This window comes from Oncorhynchus masou, chromosome 22 (assembly GCF_036934945.1).
Source record: "Oncorhynchus masou masou isolate Uvic2021 chromosome 22, UVic_Omas_1.1, whole genome shotgun sequence".
NCBI lineage: Eukaryota > Metazoa > Chordata > Actinopteri > Salmoniformes > Salmonidae > Oncorhynchus > Oncorhynchus masou.
In genome coordinates, this window is record NC_088233.1 from 9,889,373 (window position 1) to 9,915,295 (window position 25,923).

The 25,923-nt window shown below is 44.7% G+C and overlaps 1 protein-coding gene and 1 pseudogene across 1 annotated transcript; one reads left to right on the forward strand and one right to left on the reverse strand.

The window, feature by feature from the left end:
* The first annotated feature begins 1,357 nt into the window (after window positions 1-1,357).
* LOC135509789 (melanin-concentrating hormone receptor 1-like) lies at window positions 1,358-4,874 on the forward strand (annotated as a pseudogene).
* Window positions 4,875-10,473: 5,599 nt separating this feature from the next.
* Window positions 10,474-23,248, reverse strand: LOC135509790 (cytosolic carboxypeptidase 2-like). The gene is made up of 22 exons (XM_064930689.1): window positions 23,041-23,248; window positions 22,775-22,930; window positions 22,299-22,481; window positions 21,932-22,039; window positions 21,547-21,694; window positions 21,208-21,340; window positions 20,875-21,054; window positions 19,932-20,170; window positions 18,633-18,860; window positions 18,233-18,392; window positions 17,787-17,913; window positions 17,101-17,201; window positions 16,821-16,988; window positions 16,625-16,708; window positions 16,430-16,480; window positions 14,114-14,216; window positions 13,784-13,872; window positions 13,623-13,686; window positions 12,988-13,137; window positions 12,720-12,774; window positions 11,039-11,197; window positions 10,474-10,767 (listed from the first exon to the last, which is right to left on the reverse strand). The coding sequence occupies exons 1-22, from the start codon at window positions 23,069-23,071 to the stop codon at window positions 10,614-10,616; spliced, it is 2,871 nt and encodes a 956-aa protein (XP_064786761.1). The 5' UTR covers window positions 23,072-23,248; the 3' UTR covers window positions 10,474-10,613.
* Window positions 23,249-25,923: the final 2,675 nt, after the last annotated feature.

Below are 25,923 nucleotides of genomic sequence, written 5' to 3' on the forward strand. Positions count from 1 at the left end.
ATTAATGGCACCCTATTCCGTGTATAGTGCAGGGCCCTGGTCAAAGGTAGTGCACTGTATAGGAAATAGGGGGCCATAGGGGGCCATTTGGGACACAGGCATGGATCTGCTGGTAATGGAGTAGAGGAGAGAGAGTACCAGGCAGCAGAGTTAGTAGACTAGCTACATCCTGTCCTAAGAGCCTTGGGCTCAGGCAATTAGCTGGACAGTCATAAACATAGCAGAATGTCCTGATAAAGACTCTGTCAGAAGGCTATAGCTCCACAGCTATGGAAAAAATCAATGTAAGAATGGACTGTAAGAATGGACAGAGGCATTAATAACTCACTCACTGAGAGAGAGAGAGAGAGAGAGAGAGAGAGCGAGAGGGAGGGAGGGAGTGAGGTAGAGAGGGAGGGAGGGAGAGAAGAGGGAGAGAAGAGAGAGAGAGAGAGAGAGAGAGAGAGAGAGAGAGAGAGAGGGAGGAAGGGAGAGAGGCAGGGAGGGAGGGAGGGAGGGAGGGAGGAAGAGAGGGAGGGAGGGAGTGAGGTAGAGAGGGAGGGAGGAGAGAAGAGGGAGAGAAGAGGGAGGAAGGGGGGAGGGAGGGAACAGACATCAGAACAGGAAGGATCCTTGTTCTATGAAAGGTCGGAGAAGGTCTGTGATAAGACCTCTCACTGTATCACTTCCATTCAGCCACAATAATAGCCTATACAGTAATTGCCATAGAAACTGACAATGTCAACAACAAAAAATCTGAAAATATACATTCATACAGTCATAAACCTCTGTGGAATTCAAAACACTGGAGTGTGCATCTGTGTGAGTCTGTATCTTTAAACTCAGTCGACCAGAATCAATTTGACCTGTGAGTGGTGTTCGCTTTTCTTTGCTCCATAGTCCGGTATCTAAGTTTAATACAGAGTCAAGGATCAAATCAAATCACATATTTATTCTCACACGAAATACCGTTTTCTTAAACAATTTTCATCATTATGGAGACCTTCTAAATTAAATTCATGGAGTGGCTGCCGAATTCACACATGTCGGAGAACTGCAATTTATCTTGGTACACATGAACTTCACTCAATAAACTATGAGTATGGTGAGTACCCCACAAGAGCAGAACAGAGTCATCCAAACTATTATTTCAGAAACAGAACATGTCCATGTAGTTTTAAATACTATAATAACAGTGATTTTGTCAGTTTTTTCAGTTATTTGTAGTTATAAAACCTAAATCAAGCTAATTATATTCCAAGTATATAAAGTGTATTTCGTCTTCACCAAAAAAGAGGCCTGCTTTTGCAGTGTGAAATGGAATTATCCCAAACATTAACTAAGCCTTCCCTGTATCTCACAACATGCTGTCGCCAACATGTCCTCCCTGATCTTCTCCTGTAGCTGGAGGGGTGATCCTGGGCATCGGTTTCTATGCCAACCTGATGGTGTTCTCTCTTTTTGCCAAGTAAAACACCCCGAGGAAGAACCGGCTGGATATCCTGCTGCTCAGCATGGCCTTGGCAGACTTCCTCGGCATGCTGCTCATCCCCTTCACAATGCACTCAGGTAGGTTATTTATCCCTTATTTTACCAGGTAACTTGACTGAGAAGAACTTCTAATTTACAGCAACGACCCGGGGAACAGTTAAAGGAGAGGGGGGATGAATGAGCCATTTGGAAGGTGGGGATGATTAGGTGGCCATGATGGACAAATTGGTAATTTAGCCAGGACACCGGGGTTAACACCCCTACTCTTACAATATGGGATCTTCAGTGACCACAGAGAGTCAGGACACCTGTTTAACATCCCATCCGAAAAGACAGCACCCTACACAAGGCAATGCACTGCCATGGGATATTTATTTTAGACAAGAGGAAAGAGTGCCTCCTACTGGCCCTCCAACACTACTTCCAGCAGCATCTGGTCTCCCAACCAGGACCAACCCTGCGTAGCTTCAGAGGAAATCCAGCATGGGATACAGGGTGGTATGCTTCTGGCTGTTAGAGGTCAGAGAGCATGGCTCTGGCAGACCTCCTCACCTTGCTGCTCATCTCCTTCACCCTGTAGTCACGTAGGTTGCCGGTTCGAATCCCAGGTCTGACTGGAAAATTGTGGTGGGCCAGCAACCTGGGGATTGCCAGTTTGAATCGAGGAAAAAAAACACACGTTAAAAACTGTTGAGATGGGTATGTGAGCCAGTTACTATACTGGAGGGTTGTTATGGGGATGTGGGCCAGTTACTATACTGGAGGGTTGAGATGGGGATGTGGGCCAGTTACTATACTGGAGGGTTGTTATGGGGATGTGGGCCAGTTACTATACTGGAGGGTTGTTATGGGGATGTGAGCCAGTTACTATACTGGAGGGTTGTTATGGGGATGTGGGCCAGTTACTATACTGGAGGGTTGAGATGGGGATGTGGGCCAGTTACTATACTGGAGGGTTGTAATGGGGATGTGAGCCAGTTACTATACTGGAGGGTTGTAATGGGGATGTGAGCCAGTTACTATACTGGAGGGTTGTTATGGGGATGTGAGCCAGTTACTATACTGGAGGGTTGTTATGGGGATGTGGGCCAGTTACTATACTGGGGTGTTGATGTGAGCCAGTTACTATACTGGGGTGTTGATATGGGGATGTGGGCCAGTTACTATACTGGAGGGTTGAGATGGGGATGTGGGCCAGTTACTATGATGGGGATGTGGGCCAGATACTATACTGGAGGGTTGTTATGGGGATGTGGGCCAGTTACTATACTGGAGGGTTGAGATGGGGATGTGGGCCAGTTACTATACTGGGGTGTTGTAATGGGGATGTGAGCCAGTTACTATACTGGAGGGTTGTAATGGGGATGTGAGCCAGTTACTATACTGGGATGGGGATGTGGGCCAGTTACTATACTGGGGTGTTGATGTGAGCCAGTTACTATACTGGGGTGTTGATATGGGGATGTGGGCCAGATACTATACTGGAGGGTTGTTATGGGGATGTGGGCCAGTTACTATACTGGAGGGTTGTAATGGGGATGTGAGCCAGTTACTATACTGGAGGGTTGTAATGGGGATGTGAGCCAGTTACTATACTGGGGTGTTGATATGGGGATGTGAGCCAGTTACTATACTGGGGTGTTGATATGGGGATGTGGGCCAGTTACTATACTGGGGTGTTGTAATGGGGATGTGAGCCAGTTACTATACTGGAGGGTTGTAATGGGGATGTGAGCCAGTTACTATACTGGGGTGTTGATATGGGGATGTGAGCCAGTTACTATACTGGGGTGTTGATATGGGGATGTGGGCCAGTTACTATGATGGGGATGTGGGCCAGTTACTATACTGGAGGGTTGTTATGGGGATGTGGGCCAGTTACTTTACTGGAGGGTTGATGGATTCAAAAACATAAAAGCTGAGGACTTCCATTCCTCTGTGACAATGAATTAACAATACCTCGTCTTCTTCGGCTACGCGTGGCCGCTGGGGGACACCTCCTGCAAGGTGGAGCAGTCCTCCCTGGCAGCCAGCCCCTAAAGCCTGTGAGCTGTGTCCATGACGCCAGGCCATGATCAACATCAACCCCTACTACCATGGACCTGGTGATCCTGATCTGGGCATCAGACATCTTTATCAGTTTGCCTCTCAGGATCTTTGCCACTAAGGATAGCTTTGGGGCCTGGCCTGGCTGATGTTACTATCTATCTGTCCAACATGCAAGAGAACCACTACCAACAATGGCTTGGTTTGATACTGTACCCTATTTGTTATACCAACTTTTTACCTGGTCCACTTAATTTTTTAAATGAACCTTTACTTAACTAGGCAAATCAGTTAAGAACGAATTCTTATTTAGAATGACAGCCTAGGAACAGTGGGTTAACTGCCTTGTTCGGGGGCAGAACTACAGATTTTTACCTTGTCAGCTCGGGGATTCGATCAAGCAACCTTTCGGTTACTGGCCCAGCGCGGTAACCACTAGGGTACCTGCCACCCCAGGTTTTTGGGAATAGAGTGCAATTTCAGATAAACATAATGTGTAACAAGCCTTATGTTTAATTCAAAGAATGTCACTGGAAGTAACCAGGTCTGTTTAAAAAATAAATAATAATTGTACTGTTATTTAATTTTCTAAAAACAAAATGGTGTCAAAATTTTAATATGAGAGCACACAAACATTCAAATCCAACAGGCGGTCCTGAGCCAGTACATTCTCCATTCTCTACTTCTTTGTCACCATGCTGTTGATTGCTTTTTTTCCCTAACCACAGTGCTTCTACACCTGCATTGCTTGCTGTTTGGGGTTTTAGGCTGGGTTTCTGTACAGCACTTTGAGATATCAGCTGATGTACGAAGGGCTATATAAATAAATTTGATTTGATTTGAACTACACCCGCCTGGCCTGCTTCCTCCACAAGAGCCCTGTCATATCTGTAGTGCCCGACAGCACGCAGCGAGCCTCCCTCATGGTCTTCCTGGCAACCGGAGCCTTCTCTTGTCTGCTGGCTGCCCGGGTATGATGATGATGATGATGATGACTTCATTTCTCCATTAGGAAATTATTTTTGCATCCTTTTCTTAAATGGCATCTTATTCCCAATATAGTGCACTAGATTTGACCAGGGACCATAGGGCTCTAAAGAGTGAATAACTATTCTGATGACTCTTCGTTATTAGGTACATCTTGGAGCTGTGTGTGTACGTCTCCATCGCCACGGCCAGTCCTGGGAGATTTCTACTTCACCTACACCATGCTTCGGTACCTCAACCCCTGAGGTAACCCTGCGCTGCACGTGCTGCTGATGGAGAGGTACCGCCACTGCAGTGGTGCCTGCCTGTTTAACTGCAGCAGGAACTGAGTGCAACCGCAGGTCGTCGGCATCACCACAGAGACCATGTAGACCTCACACACTGGCCACCAGGGGGAGCTGGCTTTGCTTTGGCATGGGGCTAATCTCTAGTCTGGGTACCAGTCTGTTTAGCTATCATTACACTCCTTACCACAACTGTCACGCTAAACTCGGAAGTTCCAACTTCCGGCGCCGACAGAGATGGCCGCCTCGCTTCGCGTTCCTAGGAAACTATGCAGTTTTTTGTTTTTTTACGTGTTATTTCTTACATTAGTACTCCAGGTCATCTTAGGTTTCATTACATACAGTCGAGAAGAACTACTGTATATAAGATCAGCGTCAACTCACCATCAGTACGACCAAGAATATGTTTTTCGCGACGCGGATCCTGTGTTCTGCCTTACAAACAGGACAACGGAATGGATCGCATGCAGCGACCCCAAAAAACGACTCCGAAAAAGAGGGAAACGTAGCGGTCTTCTGGTTAGACTACGGAGACGGGCACATCGTGCCCCACTTCCTAGCATTCTTCTTGCCAATGTCCAGTCTCTTGACAACAAGGTTGATGAAATCCGAGCAAGGGTAGCATTCCAGAGGGACATCAGAGACTGTAACATTCTGTGCTTCACGGAAACATGGCTCACTGGAGAGACACTATCCGATGTGGTGCAGCCAACGGGTTTCTCCACGCATCGCGCCGACAGAAACAAACACCTTTCTGGTAAGAAGAGGGGTGGGGGTGTATGCCTTATGGCTAACGAGGCATGGTGCGATGAAAGAAACATACAGGAACTCAAATCCTTCTGTTCACCTGATTTAGAATTCCTCACAATCAAATATAGACCGCATTACCTACCAAGAGAATTCTCTTCGATTATAATCACAGCCGTATATATCCCCCCCAAGCAGACACATCGATGGCTCTGAACGAACTTTATTTAACTCTTTGCAAACTGGAAACCATTTATCCGGAGGCTGCATTCATCGTTGTTGGGGATTTTAACAAGGCTAATCTGAAAACAAGACTCCCTAAATTTGATCAGCATATCGATTGCGCAACCAGGGGCGGAAAAACCTTGGATCACTGTTACTCTAACTTCCGCGACGCATATAAGGCCCTGCCCTGCCCCCCTTTCGGAAAAGCTGACCACAACTCCATTTTGCTGATACCTGCCTACAGACAAAAGCTAAAAAAAGAAGCTCCCACGCTGAGGTCTGTCCAACGCTGGTCCGACCAAGCTGACTCCACACTCCAAGACTGCTTCCATCACGTGGACTGGGACATGTTTCGTATTGCGTCAAATAACAACATTGACGAATACGCTGATTCGGTGTGCGAGTTCATTAGAACGTGCGTTGAAGATGTCGTTCCCATAGCAACGATTAAAACATTCCCTAACCAGAAACCTTGGATTGATGGCAGCATTCGTGTGAAACTGAAAGCACGAACCACTGCTTTCAATCAGAGCAAGGTGTCTGGCAACATGACTGAATACAAACAATGCAGCTATTCCCTCCGTAAGGCTATCAAACAAGCTAAGCGTCAGTACAGAGACAAAGTAGAATCCCAATTCAACGGCTCAGACACAAGAGGCATGTGGCAGGGTCTACAGTCAATCACGGACTACAGGAAGAAATCCAGCCCAGTCACGGACCAGGATGTCTTGCTCCCAGGCAGACTAAATAACTTTTTTGCCCGCTTTGAGGACAATACAGTGCCACTGACACTGCCTGCAACGGAAAAATGCGGTCTCTCCTTCACTGCAGCCGAGGTGAGTAAAACATTTAAACGTGTTAACCCTCGCAAGGCTGCAGGCCCAGACGGCATCCCCAGCCGCGCCCTCAGAGCATGCGCAGACCAGCTGGCTGGTGTGTTTACGGACATATTCAATCAATCCCAATACCAGTCTGCTGTTCCCACATGCTTCAAGAGGGCCACCATCGTTCCTGTTCCCAAGAAAGCTAAGGTAACTGAGCTAAACGACTACCGCCCCGTAGCACTCACTTCCGTCATCATGAAGTGCTTTGAGAGACTAGTCAAGGACCATATCACCTCCACCCTACCTGACTCCCTAGACCCACTCCAATTTGCTTACCGCTCAAATAGGTCCACAGACGATGCAATCTCAACCACACTGCACACTGCCCTAACCCATCTGGACAAGAGGAATACCTATGTGAGAATGCTGTTCATCGACTACAGCTCGGCATTCAACACCATAGTACCCTCCAAGCTCGTCATCAAGCTCGAGACCCTGGGTCTCGACCCCGCCCTGTGCAACTGGGTACTGGACTTCCTGACGGGCCGCCCCAGGTGGTGAGGGTAGGTAACAACATCTCCTCCCCGCTGATCCTCAACACTGGGGCCCCAAAAGGGTGCGTTCTGAGCCCTCTCCTGTACTCCCTGTTCACCCACGACTGCGTGGCCACGCACGCCTCCAACTCAATCATCAAGTTTGCGGACGACACAACAGTGGTAGGCTTGATTACCAACAACGACGAGACGGCCTACAGGGAGGAGGTGAGGGCCCTCGGAGTGTGGTGTCAGGAAAATAACCTCACACTCAACGTCAACAAAACTAAGGAGATGATTGTGGACTTCAGGAAACAGCAGAGGGAACACCCCCTATCCACATCGATGGAACAGTAGTGGAGAGAGTAGCAAGTTTTAAGTTCCTCGGCATACACATCACAGACAAACTGAATTGGTCCACTCACACAGACAGCATCGTGAAGAAGGCGCAGCAGCGCCTCTTCAACCTCAGGAGGCTGAAGAAATTCGGCTTGTCACCAAAAGCACTCACAAACTTCTACAGATGCACAATCGAGAGCATCCTGGCGGGCTGTATCACCGCCTGGTACGGCAACTGCTCCGCCCTCAACCGTAAGGCTCTCCAGAGGGTAGTGAGGTCTGCACAACGCATCATCGGGGGCAAACTACCTGCCCTCCAGGACACCTACACCACCCGATGTTACAGGAAGGCCATAAAGATCATCAAGGACATCTACCACCTGAGCCACTGCCTGTTCACCCCGCTATCATCCAGAAGGCGAGGTCAGTACAGGTGCATCAAAGCTGGGACCGAGAGACTGAAAAACAGCTTCTATCTCAAGGCCATCAGACTGTTAAACAGCCACCACTAACATTGAGTGGCTGCTGCCTACACACTGACACTGACTCAACTCCAGCCACTTTAATAATGGGAATTGATGGGAAATGTTGTAAATATATCACTAGCCACTTTAAACAATGCTACCTTATATAATGTTACTTACCCTACATTATTCATCTCATATGCATACCTATATACTGTACTCTATATCATCGACTGCATCCTTATGTAATACATGTATCACTAGCCACTTTAACTATGCCACTTTGTTTACATATTCATCTCACATGTATATACTGTACTCGATACCATCTACTGTATCTTGCCTATGCTGCTCTGTACCATCACTCACTCATATATCCTTATGTACATATTCTTTATCCCCTTACACTGTGTATAAGACAGTAGATTAGGAATTGTTAGTTAGATTACTTGTTGGTTATTACTGCATTGTCGGAACTAGAAGCACAAGCATTTCGCTACACTCGCATTAACATCTGCTAACCATGTGTATGTGACAAATAAAATTTGATTTGATTTGATTTGGCATATGACACTGAGTACAAGCAGTGGAATGTTCTCTAAACAGACTGGTACGCAGGATAGACCAAGCAGTGGAATGTTCTCTAAACACACTGGTACGCAGGATAAACCAAGCAGTGGAATGTTCTCTAAACACACTGGTACGCAGGATAAACCAAGCAGTGGAATGTTCTCTAAACACACTGGTACGCAGGATAAACCAAGCAGTGGAATGTTCTCTAAACACACTGGTACCCAGGATAAACCAAGCAGTGGACTGTTCTCTAAACGGACTGGTACGCAGGATAAACCAAGCAGTGGAATGTTCTCTAAACACACTGGTACGCAGGATAAACCAAGCAGTGGAATGTTCTCTAAACACACTGGTACCCAGGATAAACCAAGCAGTGGACTGTTCTCTAAACGGACTGGTACCCAGGATAAACCAAGCAGTGGAATGTTCTCTAAGCAGACTGGTACCCAGGATAGACCAAGCAGTGGAATGTTCTCTAAACCTAAACGGACTGGTACCCAGGATAAACCAAGCAGCGGAATGTTCTCTAAACAGACTGGTACCCAGGATAAACCAAGCAGCGGAATGTTCTCTAAACAGACTGGTACCCAGGATAAACCAAGCAGTGGGAATGTTCTCTAAACGGACTGGTACCCAGGATAAACCAAGCAGTGGAATGTTCTCTAAACAGACTAGTACCCAGGATAGACCAAGCAGTGGAATGTTCTCTAAACACACTGGTACCCAGGATAAACCAAGCAGTGGAATGTTCTCTAAACAGACTGGTACCCAGGATAGCAGCATGCCACCCTGCATCCTACTGCTGGCTTGCTTCTGAAGCTAAGCAGGGTTGGTCCTGGTTGGTCCCTAGATGGGAGACCAGATGCTTCTGGAAGAGGTGTTGGAGGGCCAGTAGGAGACACTCTTTCCTCAGGTCTAAAAAAATATCCCAATACCCCAGGACACTGCCCTGTGTAGGGTGCTGTCTTTCGGAGGGGACGTTAAACGGTCACTAAAGATCCCATGGCACATATCGTAAGAGTAGAGGTGTTAACCCTGGTGTCCTGGCTAAATTCCCAAGCTGTCCCTCATACCATTATGGTCACCTAATCATCTCCAGCTTACAATTTGCTCATTCATCCCCCTCTTCCCTGTAACTATTCCCCCTAAATAGCAGCCTTAGCAGCTGTTGTCTATTCTCTTGTGACAAATGATACATAAATATACCATACATTATTTGAGTAGCTGGCTGTAAATGAGAATGTGTTTTCAGTCAACTTACCTGGAAAATAAATGGCAGTGGAATTCTTTAAATAAATATTGTGTGTGTGCTGGCCAGCTACTCAGCCAGCTACTCAGCCAGCTACTCAGCCAGCTACTCAGCCAGCTACTCAAATAATGTATGGTATATTTATGTGTCATCTGTCACATGAGAATAGACAACAGCCTAGCTACTATTTAGGGGTAGGGGAAACTTTTTGATTTTATTTTTATTTTCTCCCCAATTTCGTGGTATCCAATTGTTAGTAGTTACCATCTTGTACTATTGTTTGTACAGATGAACATGGCACCTTCAAAAGTTTTGGAAATTGCTCCCATGGATGAACCAGACTTGTAGAGGGCTACAATTTTTTTTCCGAGGTCTTGGCTGATTTCTTTTGATTTTCCCATGATGTCAAGCATAGAGGCACTGAGTTTGAAGGTAGGCCTTGAAATACATCCACAGGTACCCCTCCAATTGACTCAAATAATGTCAAATAGCCTAGCAGAAGCTTCTAAAGCCATGACATAATTTTCTGGAATTTTTCAAGCTGTTTAAAGGCACAGTCAACTTAGTGTATGTAAACTTATGACCCACTGGAATTGTGATACAGTGAATTATAAGTGAAATAATCTGTCTGTAAACAATTGTTGGAAAAATTACTTGTGTCATGCACAAAGTAGATGTCCTTACCGACTTGCCAAAACTATAGTTCGTTAACAAGAAATTTGTGGAATGGTTTAAAAACTAGTTTTATTGACTCCAACCTTTAGTGTATGTAAAATTCTGACTTCAACTGTAATTATTGTGTGATGTTTTTAACACTTAAAATAACTTCATACGGTCTGAATATGAATATTGATTCAGTATATAGTATTACATTACAATGCAGTACATTCGCTCACATTAATCGATGAGGTTCCTGATGTGGTCTTGTTGTGTTGACGATGTACCGATCTGTTTCTTTTCATTTCTTCAGTTACTTTCCGCTTCTTCTTTTTGCGTGTCATTCTTGCCGGATCAGAATGACATGTGCTGTATACAGGATAAAAAGGGGAGTAACATTATTGTTTTAATGTTAAACTTGTTTTATTGTCAGAAACTAACAGTATTCTGTACTGGCTATTTATATATTGTAAACTGGAATTAAAATTCCGCTGTGTTCCGACAGGAATGAGATTAAAATTTCATTACATTAATTTGATTAATCGATTTAAACTTTTTGTTTGTTTCAGTTGTTTTGTATGCTGAAGTAACTTTTGGAACCCAAACAGACCTGGGATCAGGCTAATGAAATGCCACTCACCTTTGGAAACAGGCTCCTGAGTCTGAGTCGGTCCCCAGGTGGGTGAATATGGAGCAGGGTGGTCTCAGATACAGCCATTCCATCCCTGCTGACATGCTGGGTAGCTCCTTGGGCTCAGAGACAAACCCCCTTACAGGAACTGGGGGCAGTGGAGGGAATCTATCAACAGAGATTCAATACATCCATCCTAAGGTGAAATGGGTTTGGCATGTCACCAGGGTTGGGATCAATTACATTTTAATTTAGGAAATATTCAGGAAGTAAAATTAAGTGAAAAACAAAGGGAGAATTGGAATCAGATTTTCATGCTTATTTCCTCAACTGAAATGGAATTGACCCCAATCCTGTATGTCAAAACATGGTAGTGAATATACTGTTGATGAAATGTGTTAATAAATGGCAGTTTGTTTCATCCTCAGCCTCCTGTAATCAGCCTCCTGTAATCAGCCTCCTGTAATCTACCTTCTGTAATCAGCCTCCTGTAATCTACCTCCTGTAATCTACCTCCTGTAATCTACCTTCTGTAATCAGCCTCCTGTAATCTACCTCCTGTAATCTACCTCCTGTAATCTACCTCCTGTAATCAGCCTCCTGTAATCAGCCTCCTGTAATCTACCTCCTGTAATCAGCCTCCTGTAATCAGCCTCCTGTAATCTACCTCCTGTAATCAGCCTCCTGTAATCTACCTCCTGTAATCAGCCTCCTGTAATCTACCTCCTGTAATCAGCCTCCTGTAATCTACCTCCTGTAATCAGCCTCCTGTAATCTACCTCCTGTAATCTACCTCCTGTAATCAGCCTCCTGTAATCTACCTCCTGTAATCAGCCTCCTGTAATCTACCTCCTGTAATCTACCTCCTGTAATCAGCCTCCTGTAATCTACCTCCTGTAATCTACCTGTACCTCCTAACTCTTCACTCACTTTGGACAACCGCCATCTATGTTTTTATCTTGTGTGGCAATGTGTGTAAAGGATAACAGCCGCTGTTGTGTTAGCCTGTGTTTCTGTTCGGAATATGGAGACCATCTGGTGTCTGTCCAACTGTCGGTTTATCTCCTTGTACTACTGACTCTTGGAGAGTGTATTGTACCAGAGTACTCTAAGAGCATCTTAGTGTGAGAGGAATAACATATCAAACAGGCTTTTGTTGGTGGATATTTGACTGTCTATTTGAGGTAATCTATTGAGATACTAAACTGGGTGAAATTAAATAAGACAACAACAGATAAAGCTTGTAAACAAGTAAACAAACAACACACAAATTATAGCACGTTTAATGAGTGATCTTGGACAGGTAGAGCGAGGGTTACTGTGTGAGGTCTGTCTGTGGAGAATAAAGGCTATGTATTTTCTAGTGGCTGCCACTGATATCCTTGGTCTTCCTGAGTCCTGTTGTTGTCCTCCCAGTCCTGTCCTCCGTCAGTCCTAGACCGTACCACAGCTGGCACTTACACTGGTGTCCCTGAGCTATGCTGCACTTCGCCTGACTACACACACACACACACACACACACACACACACACACACCACACACACACCACACACACACACACACACACAGACACAGACACACACACACACCTATAATGTCTACTATTGTATGTTTACTGAAGGTAGGTCAACATTTGTACATCTACGTATCTATATTTATGTATATCAATGGGTAACTATGTGTCTTTACCTGTTGGATGGGAGCTGCAGGCTGGATGGGGCGGTGTAGGATGTGGGTCCTCTCCCTGTTGAGAGAGAGATAAGAATTTAGAATAAATAGAATGCTTTTCACATACAGTATGTCAAAGAGAGCAGAAATGCCCATTTCTAAAAAAAAACGACAACAACGTCTCAGACAATGTTAATTTGACTGGTACGCTTTGAATTCAATTGCAATGCCCTTTCTAGTCATTTTGATCCTATGGCTGTAACAGTTCCATCTACCACTCTCTGCTTACACTGGACTGGGGAGAGCCTTCTGATGGACTTGTCTCCTACAGGCAGATTAGCCAGGCCGGGCAGTCGCTCCCTGTCTCTGTTGTCCCGGGGAAGTTGTGAGTGGGGCAGGTGAGTGGCCTGGGGGCACTGGCAAGGACCCCAGTCGTAGCCTACAGTGCAACATGGACAAGATGGGATGGATGGATACAGATTAGTAATGAGAGGCAGGTATGTGGTGTTACAGAGAGAAGTATTGAAGGCAGAGAAGAGAAGCAAAGAGAAGAGGAAAAGAGAGGAAAAGAGAGAAGAGAGGAAAAGAGGAGAGGAGAAGAGAAGAGAAGAGGAGAGGAGAGGAGAGGAGAAGAGAAGAGGAGAGGAGAGGAGAGGAGAGGAGAGGAGAGGAGAGGAGAGGAGAGGAGAGGAGAGGAGAAGAGAAGAGAAGAGAAGAGAAGAGAAGAGAAGAGAAGAGAAGAGAAGAGAAGAGAAGAGGAGAGGAGAGGAGAGGAGAGGAGAGGAGAGGAGAGGAGAGGAGAGAAGAGGAAAAGAGAGGAGAGGAGAAGAGAGGAAAAGAGAGGAGAGGAGAAGAGAAGAGAAGAGAAGAGGAGAGGAGAGGAGAGGAGAGCAGAGCAGAAGACGTTGAAAAGACCTACTCTACCATTGAGGGTCAACTGCATCCTGCTCCTCACATAATCAGCCATCAGGTGCTGCAGGTACTCCGACTGTAAAATCGAAACCAAGACAAGCCAATCTTTCAAATAACGTACTGTAGTGTAAAACAAAGTGTTGTCGGCTTTGACCTGTCAATAAGAGTTCTACCTTCGATGTCATGGCCGGCTTCTTTGTGTCAAAGACAAGGTATAGGACAGATACCTGGAGGAAACACGCAGGGAGGACGGTGATACATGCTCTGAACATGTATCATCATGATAAAGGAATAACTGAGGGATGCAGAAATAAACACATGCTTAAGAGGAATGCTTATTTACATGCTCAACAGGAGAAAACAGACTTTCAGTGGTTCAAATGAATATCATGTCGTGAGTGTGAACGTGGGAACGCAGTATTCTCCTACACCACTTGAGGGGGGTAAGAGAATGATGAAAAATATAACCAGTGTAACAGTCTTTCTCTCCGTTCAGAAGGAACGATAGACTGCCTTCTTATCTGGAGGACTGGGCTCAGGGGGGACCAGTTGTCTCTCCCTCCATTTTGGAGGTTCCCTCCTGGGCACTGCTGGAGGAGCCTTTAACTGGAACACAAACAGAGGCCCCATACACACTCAGGTTCTACAACTGATGTACAACACATTTGACACAATGGCTGTAGCTAATACAACAGATCCTTTGACTGCACAAAAAACATTAACATAACCTTAGAGGAGACACCACACAATGGTTGTGTAAGTGGCACCACACTCTCTACACTCTTGGAAAAAAGGCAGTGGGAGGATATTTAGGGGGGTTCCAGGTAGAACCCTTTTGAGTTCCATGTAAAATCCTCTGTGGAAAGGGTTCTACATGGAACCAAAGGGGTTATACCTGGAACTAAAAAGGGATCTACATGGAACCAAAAGGGATCTACCTGGAACTAAAAAAGGTTCTACATGGAACCAAAAGGGTTCTACCTGGAACTAAAAGGGGTTCTTCTAAGGGTTCGAAATGGTATCTTTTTTTTCTAAGAGCGTAGCCCTCCCTCGTACATCTATCCACCAGTTCCTGTTTCACCTGACATGCATTTCCTTTTCATCAGATTGGTGAGCAGGGTCAGGGTCAGGGTCATGGTCCGGGTCAGGGCAGGGCAGGGCAGGGCAGGGCAGGGTAATGGTCAGGGTAATGGTCAGGGTCAGGGTCAGGGTCAGGGTAGGCTGGCAGAGGAGAAGGACTTGCTAGCTCCATGTCAGTCACACTAACAAGTGCTAATGGCCCCAAGTGGTTAGCTGATTATGGCCTTTGTCCTAACATATTCCATCCATGCTATACACATGTTCAGGTGTGCACATTTATCAATATGTACAGTGCATTCAGAAGTATTCAAACCACTTGACTTTTTCCACATTTTGTTACGTTACAGCCTTATTCTAAAATGGATTCAAAAGATTTTTTCTCTGATCAATCAACACACAACACCCCATAATAACAAAGCAAAATTTATTTTCACAAAATAAATATACAAAACTGAAACATCACATTTACATAAGTATTAAGACCCTTTACTCAGTACTTTGTTGAAGCACCTTTGGCAGCGATTCCAGCCTCAAGTCTTGGGTATGACGCTACAAGCTTGGCACATCTGTATTTGGGAAGTTTCTCCCATTACTCTCTGCAGATCCTCTTTGCTCTGTCAGGTTGGATGGGGAGCGTTGCTGCACAGCTATTTTCAGGTCTCTCTAGAGATGTTGGATCGGGTTCAAGTCCGGCCTTTGGCTGGGCCACTCAAGGACATTCAGAGACTTGTCCCGAAGTCACCCCTGCATTGTTTTGGCTGTGTGCTTGGGGTCGTTGTCCTGCTGGCAGGTGAACCTTCGTCCCAGTCTGAGGTCTTCAGTTCTCTGGAGCAGGTTTTCATCAAGGATCTCTCTGTACTTTGCTCCGTTTATCTTTCCCTCGATCCTGACTAGTCTCTCAGTCACTGCCTCTGAAAAACATCCCCACAGCATGATGCTGCCACCACCATGCTTCACCGTAGGGATTGTGCAAGGTTTCCTCCAGACATGACGCTTGGCATTCAGGCCAAAGAGTTCAATCTTGGTTTCATCAGACCAAAGAATCTTGTTTCAAACCAAGCGGGCTGTCATGTGTCTTTTACTGAGCAGTGGCTTTCTGTCTGGCCACTCTAACATAAAGGCCTGATGCTGCAGACATTTTTTGGTACCCTTCCCCAGATCTGTGCCTCGACACAATCCTGTCTCAGAGCTCTATGGACAATTCCTTCAACCTCATGGCTTGGTTTTTGCTCTGACTTGCACTGTCAACTGAGGGACCTTATATAAACATGTGTGTGCCTTTCCAAATCATGTCCAATCAATTGAATTTACCACAGGTGGACTCCAATTCAGTTGTAGAAACATCTCAAGGACGATCAATGGAAACAGGATGCACCTGAGCTCAATTTCAAGTCTCATAGCAAAGGGTCTGAACACTTATGTAAATAAGGTATTTCTGTTTTTTATTTGTAATAAATTTGCAAAAATGTCTAAAAATCTGTTTTCACTTTATCATTATGGGGTATTGTGATGTCATTACGGGGTATTGTGATGTCATTATGAGGTATTGTGATGTCATTATGGGGTATTGTGATGTCATTATGGGGTATTGTGTGTAGATGGATGAGGTAATTTTAGAATAAGGCTGTAACTAACAAAATGTGGGAAAAGGGAAGGGGTGTGAAAACTTTCCAAACGCACTGTACTTGGGAGTTCCTCTTCATTTTCATTGCCTATGATGTTAAAAGCATGGGACTTACAGGCTTCAATACATATTTGCTTTTCTTCAACGTCTTTTTGACACCATTATCCTGTAACGTAAAAGGATAGCAAAAATCAAGCTTACTAAGATGAACTAACAAAGGAAACTGATCTGTACTTCAAAAGGACAAATCTGACAGTGTCGTCCATATTGAGAGAGAGAATGACACAAACATTCCACTGACGATACTCACCCCATTTTCCTCTCTCTCCCTGGCTCTGACCAGGGGAGATCTGTTCCTCTCCTTCTTGGACTTCAGCTTCTTACGGGACGTCATCTGTGTTATAGAGAGAATACAAACAGACCGGTGGGTTATTAGTCACCTCGAAAAACACTTCCCAGAGACAAAAAACGTTTCGTGAGCGAGACAGTAATACTACTGTTACTACCTTGTTGAAGGCCTGGAGGTGAGTAGGAGGCCCGTCCGTCTGGGAGCTGTTGGATCCACTGGTGCTGGCCTCATGGTCGGTCAGTAAGGTATCTGTAGGCTTGTTGTCTATTGGCAAACCTGCCTCCTGTCTCATGATCTCCTGTAGCTCTCTCAAACACGCGCTGTACTGCAGAAACAACACGCCAGTGAGATCTGTTTCAGTATAGCTACTGTGCTTACACTGTGGACAAGCAGATATCGGCAGGACTACAGACAGTTGTGTCCGATTCTGGTCCCACCTTTGTCCGGTCCGGGTCACAGTAGTCCAGTAGTGTGTCACAGAACTGAGCCCCCAACATCTCTAGGTCCTGAGTACTGAAATGGGTCCCCTTCCTCTTACCTGGAATCCAACCAAAAGTGAACATCTTTGGTCTGAATCTGACTTGTAAACTCTGAGACGTGCAGAGTTCACTCTGAATCAAGTACTTTAGTAATAATATGCCTATGAAATGTTTCCTTTCCATTCACTCACTGTATATAGATTTTTTTTTTTTTTTTTTTGACTGTATGTTTTATTTATTCCATGTGTAACTTTGTGTTGTTGTACGTGTCGAATTGCTACGCTTTATCTTGGCCAGGTCGCAGTTGCAAATTAGAACTTGTTCTCAACTAGCCTACCTGGTTAAATAAAGGTGAAATAAATAAATAAATAAAAATGTAACTAACGTTTGGTAGAAAAATCTGTCTCCACTGTCTCTTCTGCTAGATAGACAGCAATCCTTTATTTTAATTTTTTTAACCAGGCAAGTAAGTTAAGAACAAATTCTTATTTTCAATGACGGCCTAGGAACAGTGGGTTAACTGCCTTGTTCAGGGGCAGAATGACAGATTTGTACCTTGCCAGCTCAGGGATTTGAACTTGCAACCTTTCGGTTACTAGTCCAACGCTCTAACCACTAGGCTACGCTGCCGTGGATATCCTTACCGATGTTGGAGCCACAGAACGATGTCTCCAGGGTGAAGGAGTTGAGGACCCCCAGCCTCCACAGAGACACTCTGCCTGTTCCCTCCTTACTGCGCTGTACCTTGAACTTACAGCTCCCGAACGAGAACTGAGGACACACAAGATTAGCTGAATCTTGGAAAGCCCCAACAGCCAACATGAGAAAGAACTAGGCAGTTCAGATCAAGCTAAATTCTGTTTAAACTGTGTAATCTTATCTCAGCCATTTCATCTCAATTGGGGTTGTGTTCATAAAGTGTCTCAGAGTAGGAGCGCAGCTCTAGGATCAGATTAGCCTTTTAGATCAGAATGAATAAGATTACATGTACAGTGGGGGACCTGATCCTAGATCAGCACATACTCTGAGACACTTTGTGGATACGGAACCTCGTCTTGACTAAAACAATGAGTGAGGAAGAGTAATGAACCATGTCAGGGCAATTCTTGCTGAGCATCAGAGGGAAGACTCGTTCGTGAGGGTGTCTGTCAGCGGGCCGGGGGTTCTCACAGCCGTAGGTGAAGACGTTGTGTTTACGGCTGTGTCCATGGAGATCACAGTACAGCAGCACCTTACGCTCCTCACACAGTCTGGAGAACATATGTGCTATTATTGTTTGATCAAATTGTCTGAATGATTGGTTAACTGATTGATTGGTTAACTGATTGGATTGTTTAACTGATTTATGGATAGATTGGTTGATTGGTTAACTGACTGATTGGTTAACTGATTGGATTGTTTAACTGATTTATGGATAGATTGGTTGATTGTTTAACTGATTGATTGGCTAACTGATAGATTGGTTGATTGGTTAACTGATTGATTGGTACCTCTGGACCATTGTGTGTGTGGCCCACACAGTAGGGAAGGAGTCTCTGAGGATGGACTTGTAGTTGCGGTTGAGGTCACGTCCGGTCAGCGAGCAGCGGTAGTTTCCTACTATAACCCCGTCCGGGTTCAGCATGGGCACCAGCTTGAAGACGAAGGCATCTCGGAGTAGCGCCGCATCCAGAGAGTCTCCCAGCAGGAAGTTCAGGATACCCCTCATCACCCAGGAGCTGTTGGTCGGTTGTATATTTGATGTATAGTATGGCACTCTATCAGAGTTATCCTACCATGCTTTACGGAATGAAAATAACACTTCACTTAGATCGCGTGGCAATAAAGAAATCAGGACTCTGAATTTGGTCAAAAGCAGTGCACTATACAGAGACCTCAACCTCAACTCTGGGATGGGAAACGGTGCACTATACAGAGACCTCAACCTCAACTCTGGGATGGGAAACGGTGCACTATACAGAGACCTCAACCTCAACTCTGGGATGGGAAACGGTGCACTATACAGAGACCTCAACCTCAACTCTGGGCCTGGAAGCAGTGCACTAAACAAAGACCTCAACCTCAACTCTGGGATGGGAAACGGTGCACTATACAGAGACCTCAACCTCAACTCTGGGCCTGGAAGCAGTGCACTAAACAAAGACCTCAACCTCAACTCTGGGCCTGGAAGCAGTGCACTAAACAGAGACCTCAATCTCAACTCTGGGCCTGGAAGCAGTGCACTATACAGAGACCTCAACCTCAACTCTGGGCCTGGAAGCAGTGCACTAAACAGAGACCTCAACCTCAACTCTGAGCCTGGAAGCAGTGCACCCGTTGGTCTGTACCCGTTGGTCTCTACCCGTTGGTCTGTACCCGTTGGTCTCTACCCGTTGGTCTGTACCCGTTGGTCTCTACCCGTTGGTCTGTACCCGTTGGTCTCTACCCGTTGGTCTGTACCCGTTGGTCTCTACCTGTTGGTCTGTACCCGTTGGTCTCTACCCGTTGGTCTGTACCCGTTGGTCTCTACCCGTTGGTCTCTACCCGTTGGTCTCTACCTGTTGGTCTCTACCCGTTGGTCTCTACCCGTTGGTCTCTACCCGTTGGTCTGTACCCGTTGGTCTCTACCCGTTGGTCTGTACCCGTTGGTCTCTACCCGTTGGTCTGTACCCGTTGGTCTCTACCCGTTGGTCTCTACCCGTTGGTCTCTACCCGTTGGTCTGTACCCGTTGGTCTCTACCCGTTGGTCTGTACCCGTTGGTCTCTACCCGTTGGTCTCTACCTGTTGGTCTCTACCCATTGGTCTCTACCTGTTGGTCTCGCCGGGGTGTATCCGGGCGGTCAGCACCACAGCAGGCTTGTGAATCCTGTCCTCACGGTGGGATGGGTTGGTCACCGTCAGCACCGGAACCAGGTTACCCGCCAGCGACCGGCACAGAGTCCGCACCTTACAGAACCGCGAGCGGTGGGGGTCCCGCTCGATCTTGGACAGGTGGGCCCACAGGTTGGAGTAGGTGTAAGGGAAGCAGTGGGCCAGGTAACAGGTGTCCTGATCAAGGTAACAATAATAACAACTTCACTCTATTGTAAATACAATGTATTATATTGTGTATTTGAAGAGAAGTATAATATATATTGATATATTGTAACATGTTGCTTAAATAAGCCAAAGAAAATGACAACAAAATCCCCATTTATACCTGGTTCTAACATGCATCCTTTGTTCTGATCTTGTCCACATTCTGATTGGGCCCACATTTTTAGACAAGTGTAGACAATTAAAAAATGCATTGTGATCAGATCTTCCTGACCAACTCAGGAGGTATTCAGACAGGCATTATGTCTGGATATCTTACAAGTGTAAACAGATCTGGACACACCATTTAAATAGTTATTATCCCTCCTTCTAAAATCATTGACAGGTGGCACTATTGACTTACGGCATCAATATGTAAAATGTAAATAAATACATCCATATTATTTTTGAAATAATACTTGTCGAATAATATGCATACAGGGACGGACCAGGAAATCTATTCACAATGCGGACACAGTGGATGGATATGACATATTTTAATACCATGTGTAGACATATTTCTGAAACTGTGGGTACAATCAGAATGTGGACAAAGGATTAAAGTCAGAGCTGGCCCTTTTCATTTAATGATGGGATTGATTGTTGGCTCCAAGCACCGTTTCATTGATTTACACAAGACAAGAGGATAAGAGTTGAGCCTGGTTCTTTCCCTTTACCTGGTCATAAGGGAAGCAAAAGGTCCAGGAGAGGGAGTAGCAGGGCTGGTCGGCGTGGTGCCGTCCGTTACGTTGGTAGGAGACCTGTTGGCCCACGCGGTGCCAGCCCACCCCCTGGATCCGGGCCTCCTCCTCAGAGTAGAGCAGAGGCAGCTGCCCCTCTTCATACAGACTGGTCACCTTCAAATCAACATCTATTCATTATTATTACTTATTAAGTGTTAAGCTACTGTGTGTCATATGAACATGTTGTAAAATACTTCACAACATAAAAAGAGAAGAGAATAGACGTGAGGGAAAAGAGTCCCAGTAAAAATGGTAATAACTACCTACCTTCAGCAGGTTGGTGATGGTGAAGCGGTAACGAACCCCCGCCCTCGTGTTCCTCACCCGGAAGTAGAACCACTGAGTGTGCTTCTCTGTGTACAGGTCCGTCCGCAGGGAGAGCTCATAATCAAATTCACCACTGGAATGAAATTAAATAAGATTATACAGAATGAAAATGACTGGGGACATTCATTCACTCAGAACTAGGATGTGTGACAACATACGAGGATTGAAATCAAATCACACAACACAGAAAATAGGTTGTTGGTGAGTGAACATGCATTCACTCATAACTTTGAATGACAGTGTGAGGGTTTACAGTACTTATGGATGCTCTGTACTCACACCCTGGTTGCTTTCAGCAGGTTGCCACTCTCGAAGCGTCCCTCGAACAGCAGAGTGATGTCATCAGGGCCAGAGAGAGACACAGCAGCAGCGGTCAGAGAGGAGCGACGGCCCCCCACACGAGAACCCAGGAAGTAGTTATCTTTATCTGCACAGACAAGGACATTTAAAACAAAGAGACACATGACGTGTCCTGGGGATGAGCATTTGTTTCTATCCATGTGCACTTGATTTGTCTTGACTGGAGAAATGGAATCATTGGAGTACCCCCCCCCCACCCATCTGAAGCTCCAAACAAAACAAACAGCCTTCTATTTGTTCCCAGGCAGGTGTGTGGAAGAGCTCAGTGATTGACAGAGTGGACATTTGATTTTATTTGAGTTACTTCTCTGTGTGTCATACACAACGGTGCCTTCCTCTTCAGACTCTGGTCTCAGCCACTCGCTGGTGTTCATCTGAGCACACAGCGGCTCTGGGAAGGGAGGAGCCCACTCTGACAACAGACAACAGACAAGGGACAGAGAGAATAGAGAAGACAAAATAGGAAGTGCTGCTTTGCTTGTAAAAAATATATATAAATAAAAAAGGTGCTCTTTGGATCTAAGATTGAGAGAGCTTTTCCTGAATCTCTTTTCAGTACATGAAGTGCTCTTGTAATGTGATATTGACTCTGGCCTAAAGTCTAGCTTTCCTCTAAATGATTATACATCCCTTGAGACCTCCCATTTCTCTTTAATCTGTAGTATTCTCACCAATATGCTGAATTTCCCCCGGGATGACCTCCCACTCGTGAGGCCAGCGTGGCAGTGTTTGGGACACATGTCCAGACACACCGTACAGGTGGCGGGGCTCCCTGAGGCGAGGCACAGCCCTTCCCGACTGGATCTCAAATACCACCTGGGTGGTTCTGGGTAGTGGAGAAACACGTGACACATCTGTGTGGGAAGAAGTTGGGGTTTTAGCCAATATGGTGAGCAGTTTGGGAAGCAGTTACAATACCTGTAGCTTCACGACTAGTTTAACTACAAGTTCCATTGGTTTGGTGAAAGTTAGTTAGTTTAACTAATTTCCAAACCATGTAGTTAATTCAGTGATTTCATTGTTCTTTGAAACTTTAACGATACAATAGACTTAAACATTTCTTACAGCTCTACCTTTGACAGTGAAAACAAAACAACCAAGCTATGGTTGGTGCTATGTACCATCCTGTTCTTGGATTCTATCTCACCTTCACTCTTGTGGGAACACTCCTCCTCCGCAGCTGCCTTCACCTGTTCTTCATCCTCCAACTCCTCTTCATCATCAAAAGATGAGTAGCTGAAAGAACTGTGACATGTTCTTCTATGAATGTTGACCCTCATCTCATTGTCATCCCCTGTAAATCCTGTGGAATGGCAGGATCATTTATCTAATTTTGAACGTACATCAGGGTAATCTCACTCACCGCAAGACTGCAAGCTTTCATAAACATCTCAGTGTCAAGATCATACTAACCCTCATATTGCCTGTTGTAGAGAGGATACATCGTAGATGCATGTCCTTTGAGAAAGGTTTCTACGTCTGTGTCCTCGTATTGTTGCCCATGGAACTGTTGGTATCATGAATATAGTTTTCTGAAATAGTCACACATAGGTTATGATTGTGAAGTCTGCTTCTAAAAAGCATAATAAACATGAGTCAGGTAAACCCAGCAGAACACCATTTTTAGTTGTTTACAGTTGCAATATCAATTTCCATAGTGGTTTGAGGGCAGATTTCCAAAATACCTCTCCTTGGAATCCTGCAGCCAGTCAACCAGACTGTAATTCAATCTGACAGCACAGAAATTCACCCCATCACTTAAAACTTGCTGGCCTGATCTCATTTAGCAGCGTTGTACATTCAAAAAGATGAGACACACACTCCAGAAAGTCAGAGGCCAGCTAAATGAATTAGAATCTGACAGACGTTTTCCTGTGACATCACCCATCGTGGTTTGGTTTCATTGACTGATGAACTAAGCAAAAATAAACTTATACAACAAAAACGTGTATTAAATCCAAAAAAAAACAAAAAAACAACAGGTAACGTTAGAATGCATTTAGTATCGTGATAACTAGGTTTCATTGGTTTAGCCAACAATTATAATTTATAATTATATATTTATAATATAATGCTGACGTTTTATTCATTCAAGGTCAGGATTTGATCAACATCAGGAACACAAGCATTTCGCTACACCCGCAAAAACATCTTCTAAAAAACATCTTCTAAATATGTGTATGTGACACATTTGATTTGATCAACTCACACACATTGTCACCTGTGAAAGAACAAAACACAACACACACCAGTCAGTGGGCACGTTAACGTTAGCTAGTTAACGTCTTTGTTACTGTTTGTTTTAGGTAAAACTACAATAGCTCGTTATCAATATACTTCCTCGTTATCAATATACTTCCTATGCAATTATTGAGTGAGTGCATTCGCTACCTACCGCATAGTAGAAAAGCATCATCCGCAGCGTGTTGTTTCCGGTGAAGACAGCAGAGCGGAAAATGCACCGTACACGGTCACCGTGACAACTAACGTGGCGCGAGATCCCCCACATTCTTCTACTTGTTAGTTGAAAGATACAATATTTTCTTAGGGCGAACGGCTACACTATATCACATGTATCACAAGTATACAAATCAGTATGTTACATAAAAACAACAAGTGTCTAATTGTTGTTAATGTATACAGATGTATTGATAGCCTCATTAAAAATGTATCGAGCCCCGGACCGAAAATCATCCTTCATGAGCGCACTAACTTTTTCATAACTGATATGTGAAGGAAAGCATTCTGTTAAATTCCAATATTATTTATGGTTGTTCACAAATCATTATTTCTGCTTTTTTTTAAAAGAAGGTTGTGGGCGTTATCTCATGTAAAACATGCCTTGTGGTGACAACAAATGACTGATTATCTGGCAGTAGTAATTTGATAGGAGGACCACAATGGAAATAAGTCCCAGACTTTGTGAGTTATCCTCAATTCATGTACATCTATGTCTTTTTCAAGTTTTATGTGTGCTTGTTTTGTTTTTTTAATGGTTGAATTAATAAATTGAACTAAACGAGTCCTGGGGAGGTTGTCCACCCAAGACGACCATTGTTGCAGAATAGTATGCCTTCACAATACATATTTATACTGTTGGGCAGACCTAAAGCGATGATTCCCTTTCCCAAAACATACTTTCATTGAGTTATTTGCTGGAGTTGTGGTCAATTCTAAACAACACTATAATAATGAGCCTCATGGCCAGCCAGTGAGATAGGCCTACTTGAAACTGTCAGAGATCCAAGAGGATAGTGTCAAGTGTCAATGAGGGTAAAGAGATAAGGTCAATTACTACAGACAAAGAAGGGTAACGTTAGAATTCTCATACCATCATCATTATCTTAATTTATCTCTTACGTTCATCATCTCTTGCGGTGTGAGGCCTTCCTGTTCATCAGACACTGCTGCTCTCACAGTGTTCATTTGGTAATGGTATGTAATGGCCTGCCAGGTGTCAGGGAAGAGGTGGTTGTTATCAGGGGTCCTGAGCCAACAGCAGATAAAGGGACTTTGACACACGCACGCACCCCTGCGTTGTATGTAACTTGCACCACTCTAAATGATTGATTGGTTGATGTTATTCATTTTATTTGTAACATGATCTATCTCTTCTAGGAACACTAAACCCAGGGTTGGAAACATATATTTCCAGGTATTTACTTGTACGGCACCTGGTCAAACGCTTATCACAAAGTTATAGCCTATGAATTAGGCTACTTGTCATTTGGTTTCGTTTAGAGTTACAACCATTAATATTATAGTATGGACCCAAACTAAATTGCTTCACAACAAAGTGAAACAGAACAATTCTGTTAGGATCCAGACTATAGATACATCCTAGAGGATCAGAAGAAGCCTGGTGCCATGAGCTCATAGCTCCATAAAAGCCACTAGAATGTGTGTCTGTTTATTTATAGGTGTTTCTAAAGTTCTCTAGCAGTGGTTTGCCTCCTGAGCTGGTTTCAGTTACACCTACTGCTCTGGAAAATGTATCTCTTTCTCTCACACACACACACACACACACACACACACACACACACACACACACAGACACACAGACACACAGACACACACACACACACACACACACACACACACACACACACACACACACACACACACACACACACACACACACACACACACACACACACACACACACACACACACACACACACACACACACACACACACACACGAGATCTTTCGGTGAGATTCCATAAGACTTTTTGTGCCCGACATTCTAAGATAAAAGTATGGTAACTGATGTCATGTAATATACATGACAGTACA

Excerpts from the sequence above, each read along its gene's own strand:
- LOC135509790 (XM_064930689.1), bottom strand. The coding sequence starts at position 23,071 with ATGTATCCTCTCTACAACAGGCAATATGAGG. Across the intron at positions 22,931-23,040 it reads CTACAACAGGCAATATGAGG|GATTTACAGGGGATGACAAT; the intron begins GTTAGTATGATC and ends GCCATTCCACAG. Across the intron at positions 11,198-12,719 it reads CTGCAGCTCCCATCCAACAG|ATTCCCTCCACTGCCCCCAG; the intron begins GTAAAGACACAT and ends CTCTGTTGATAG.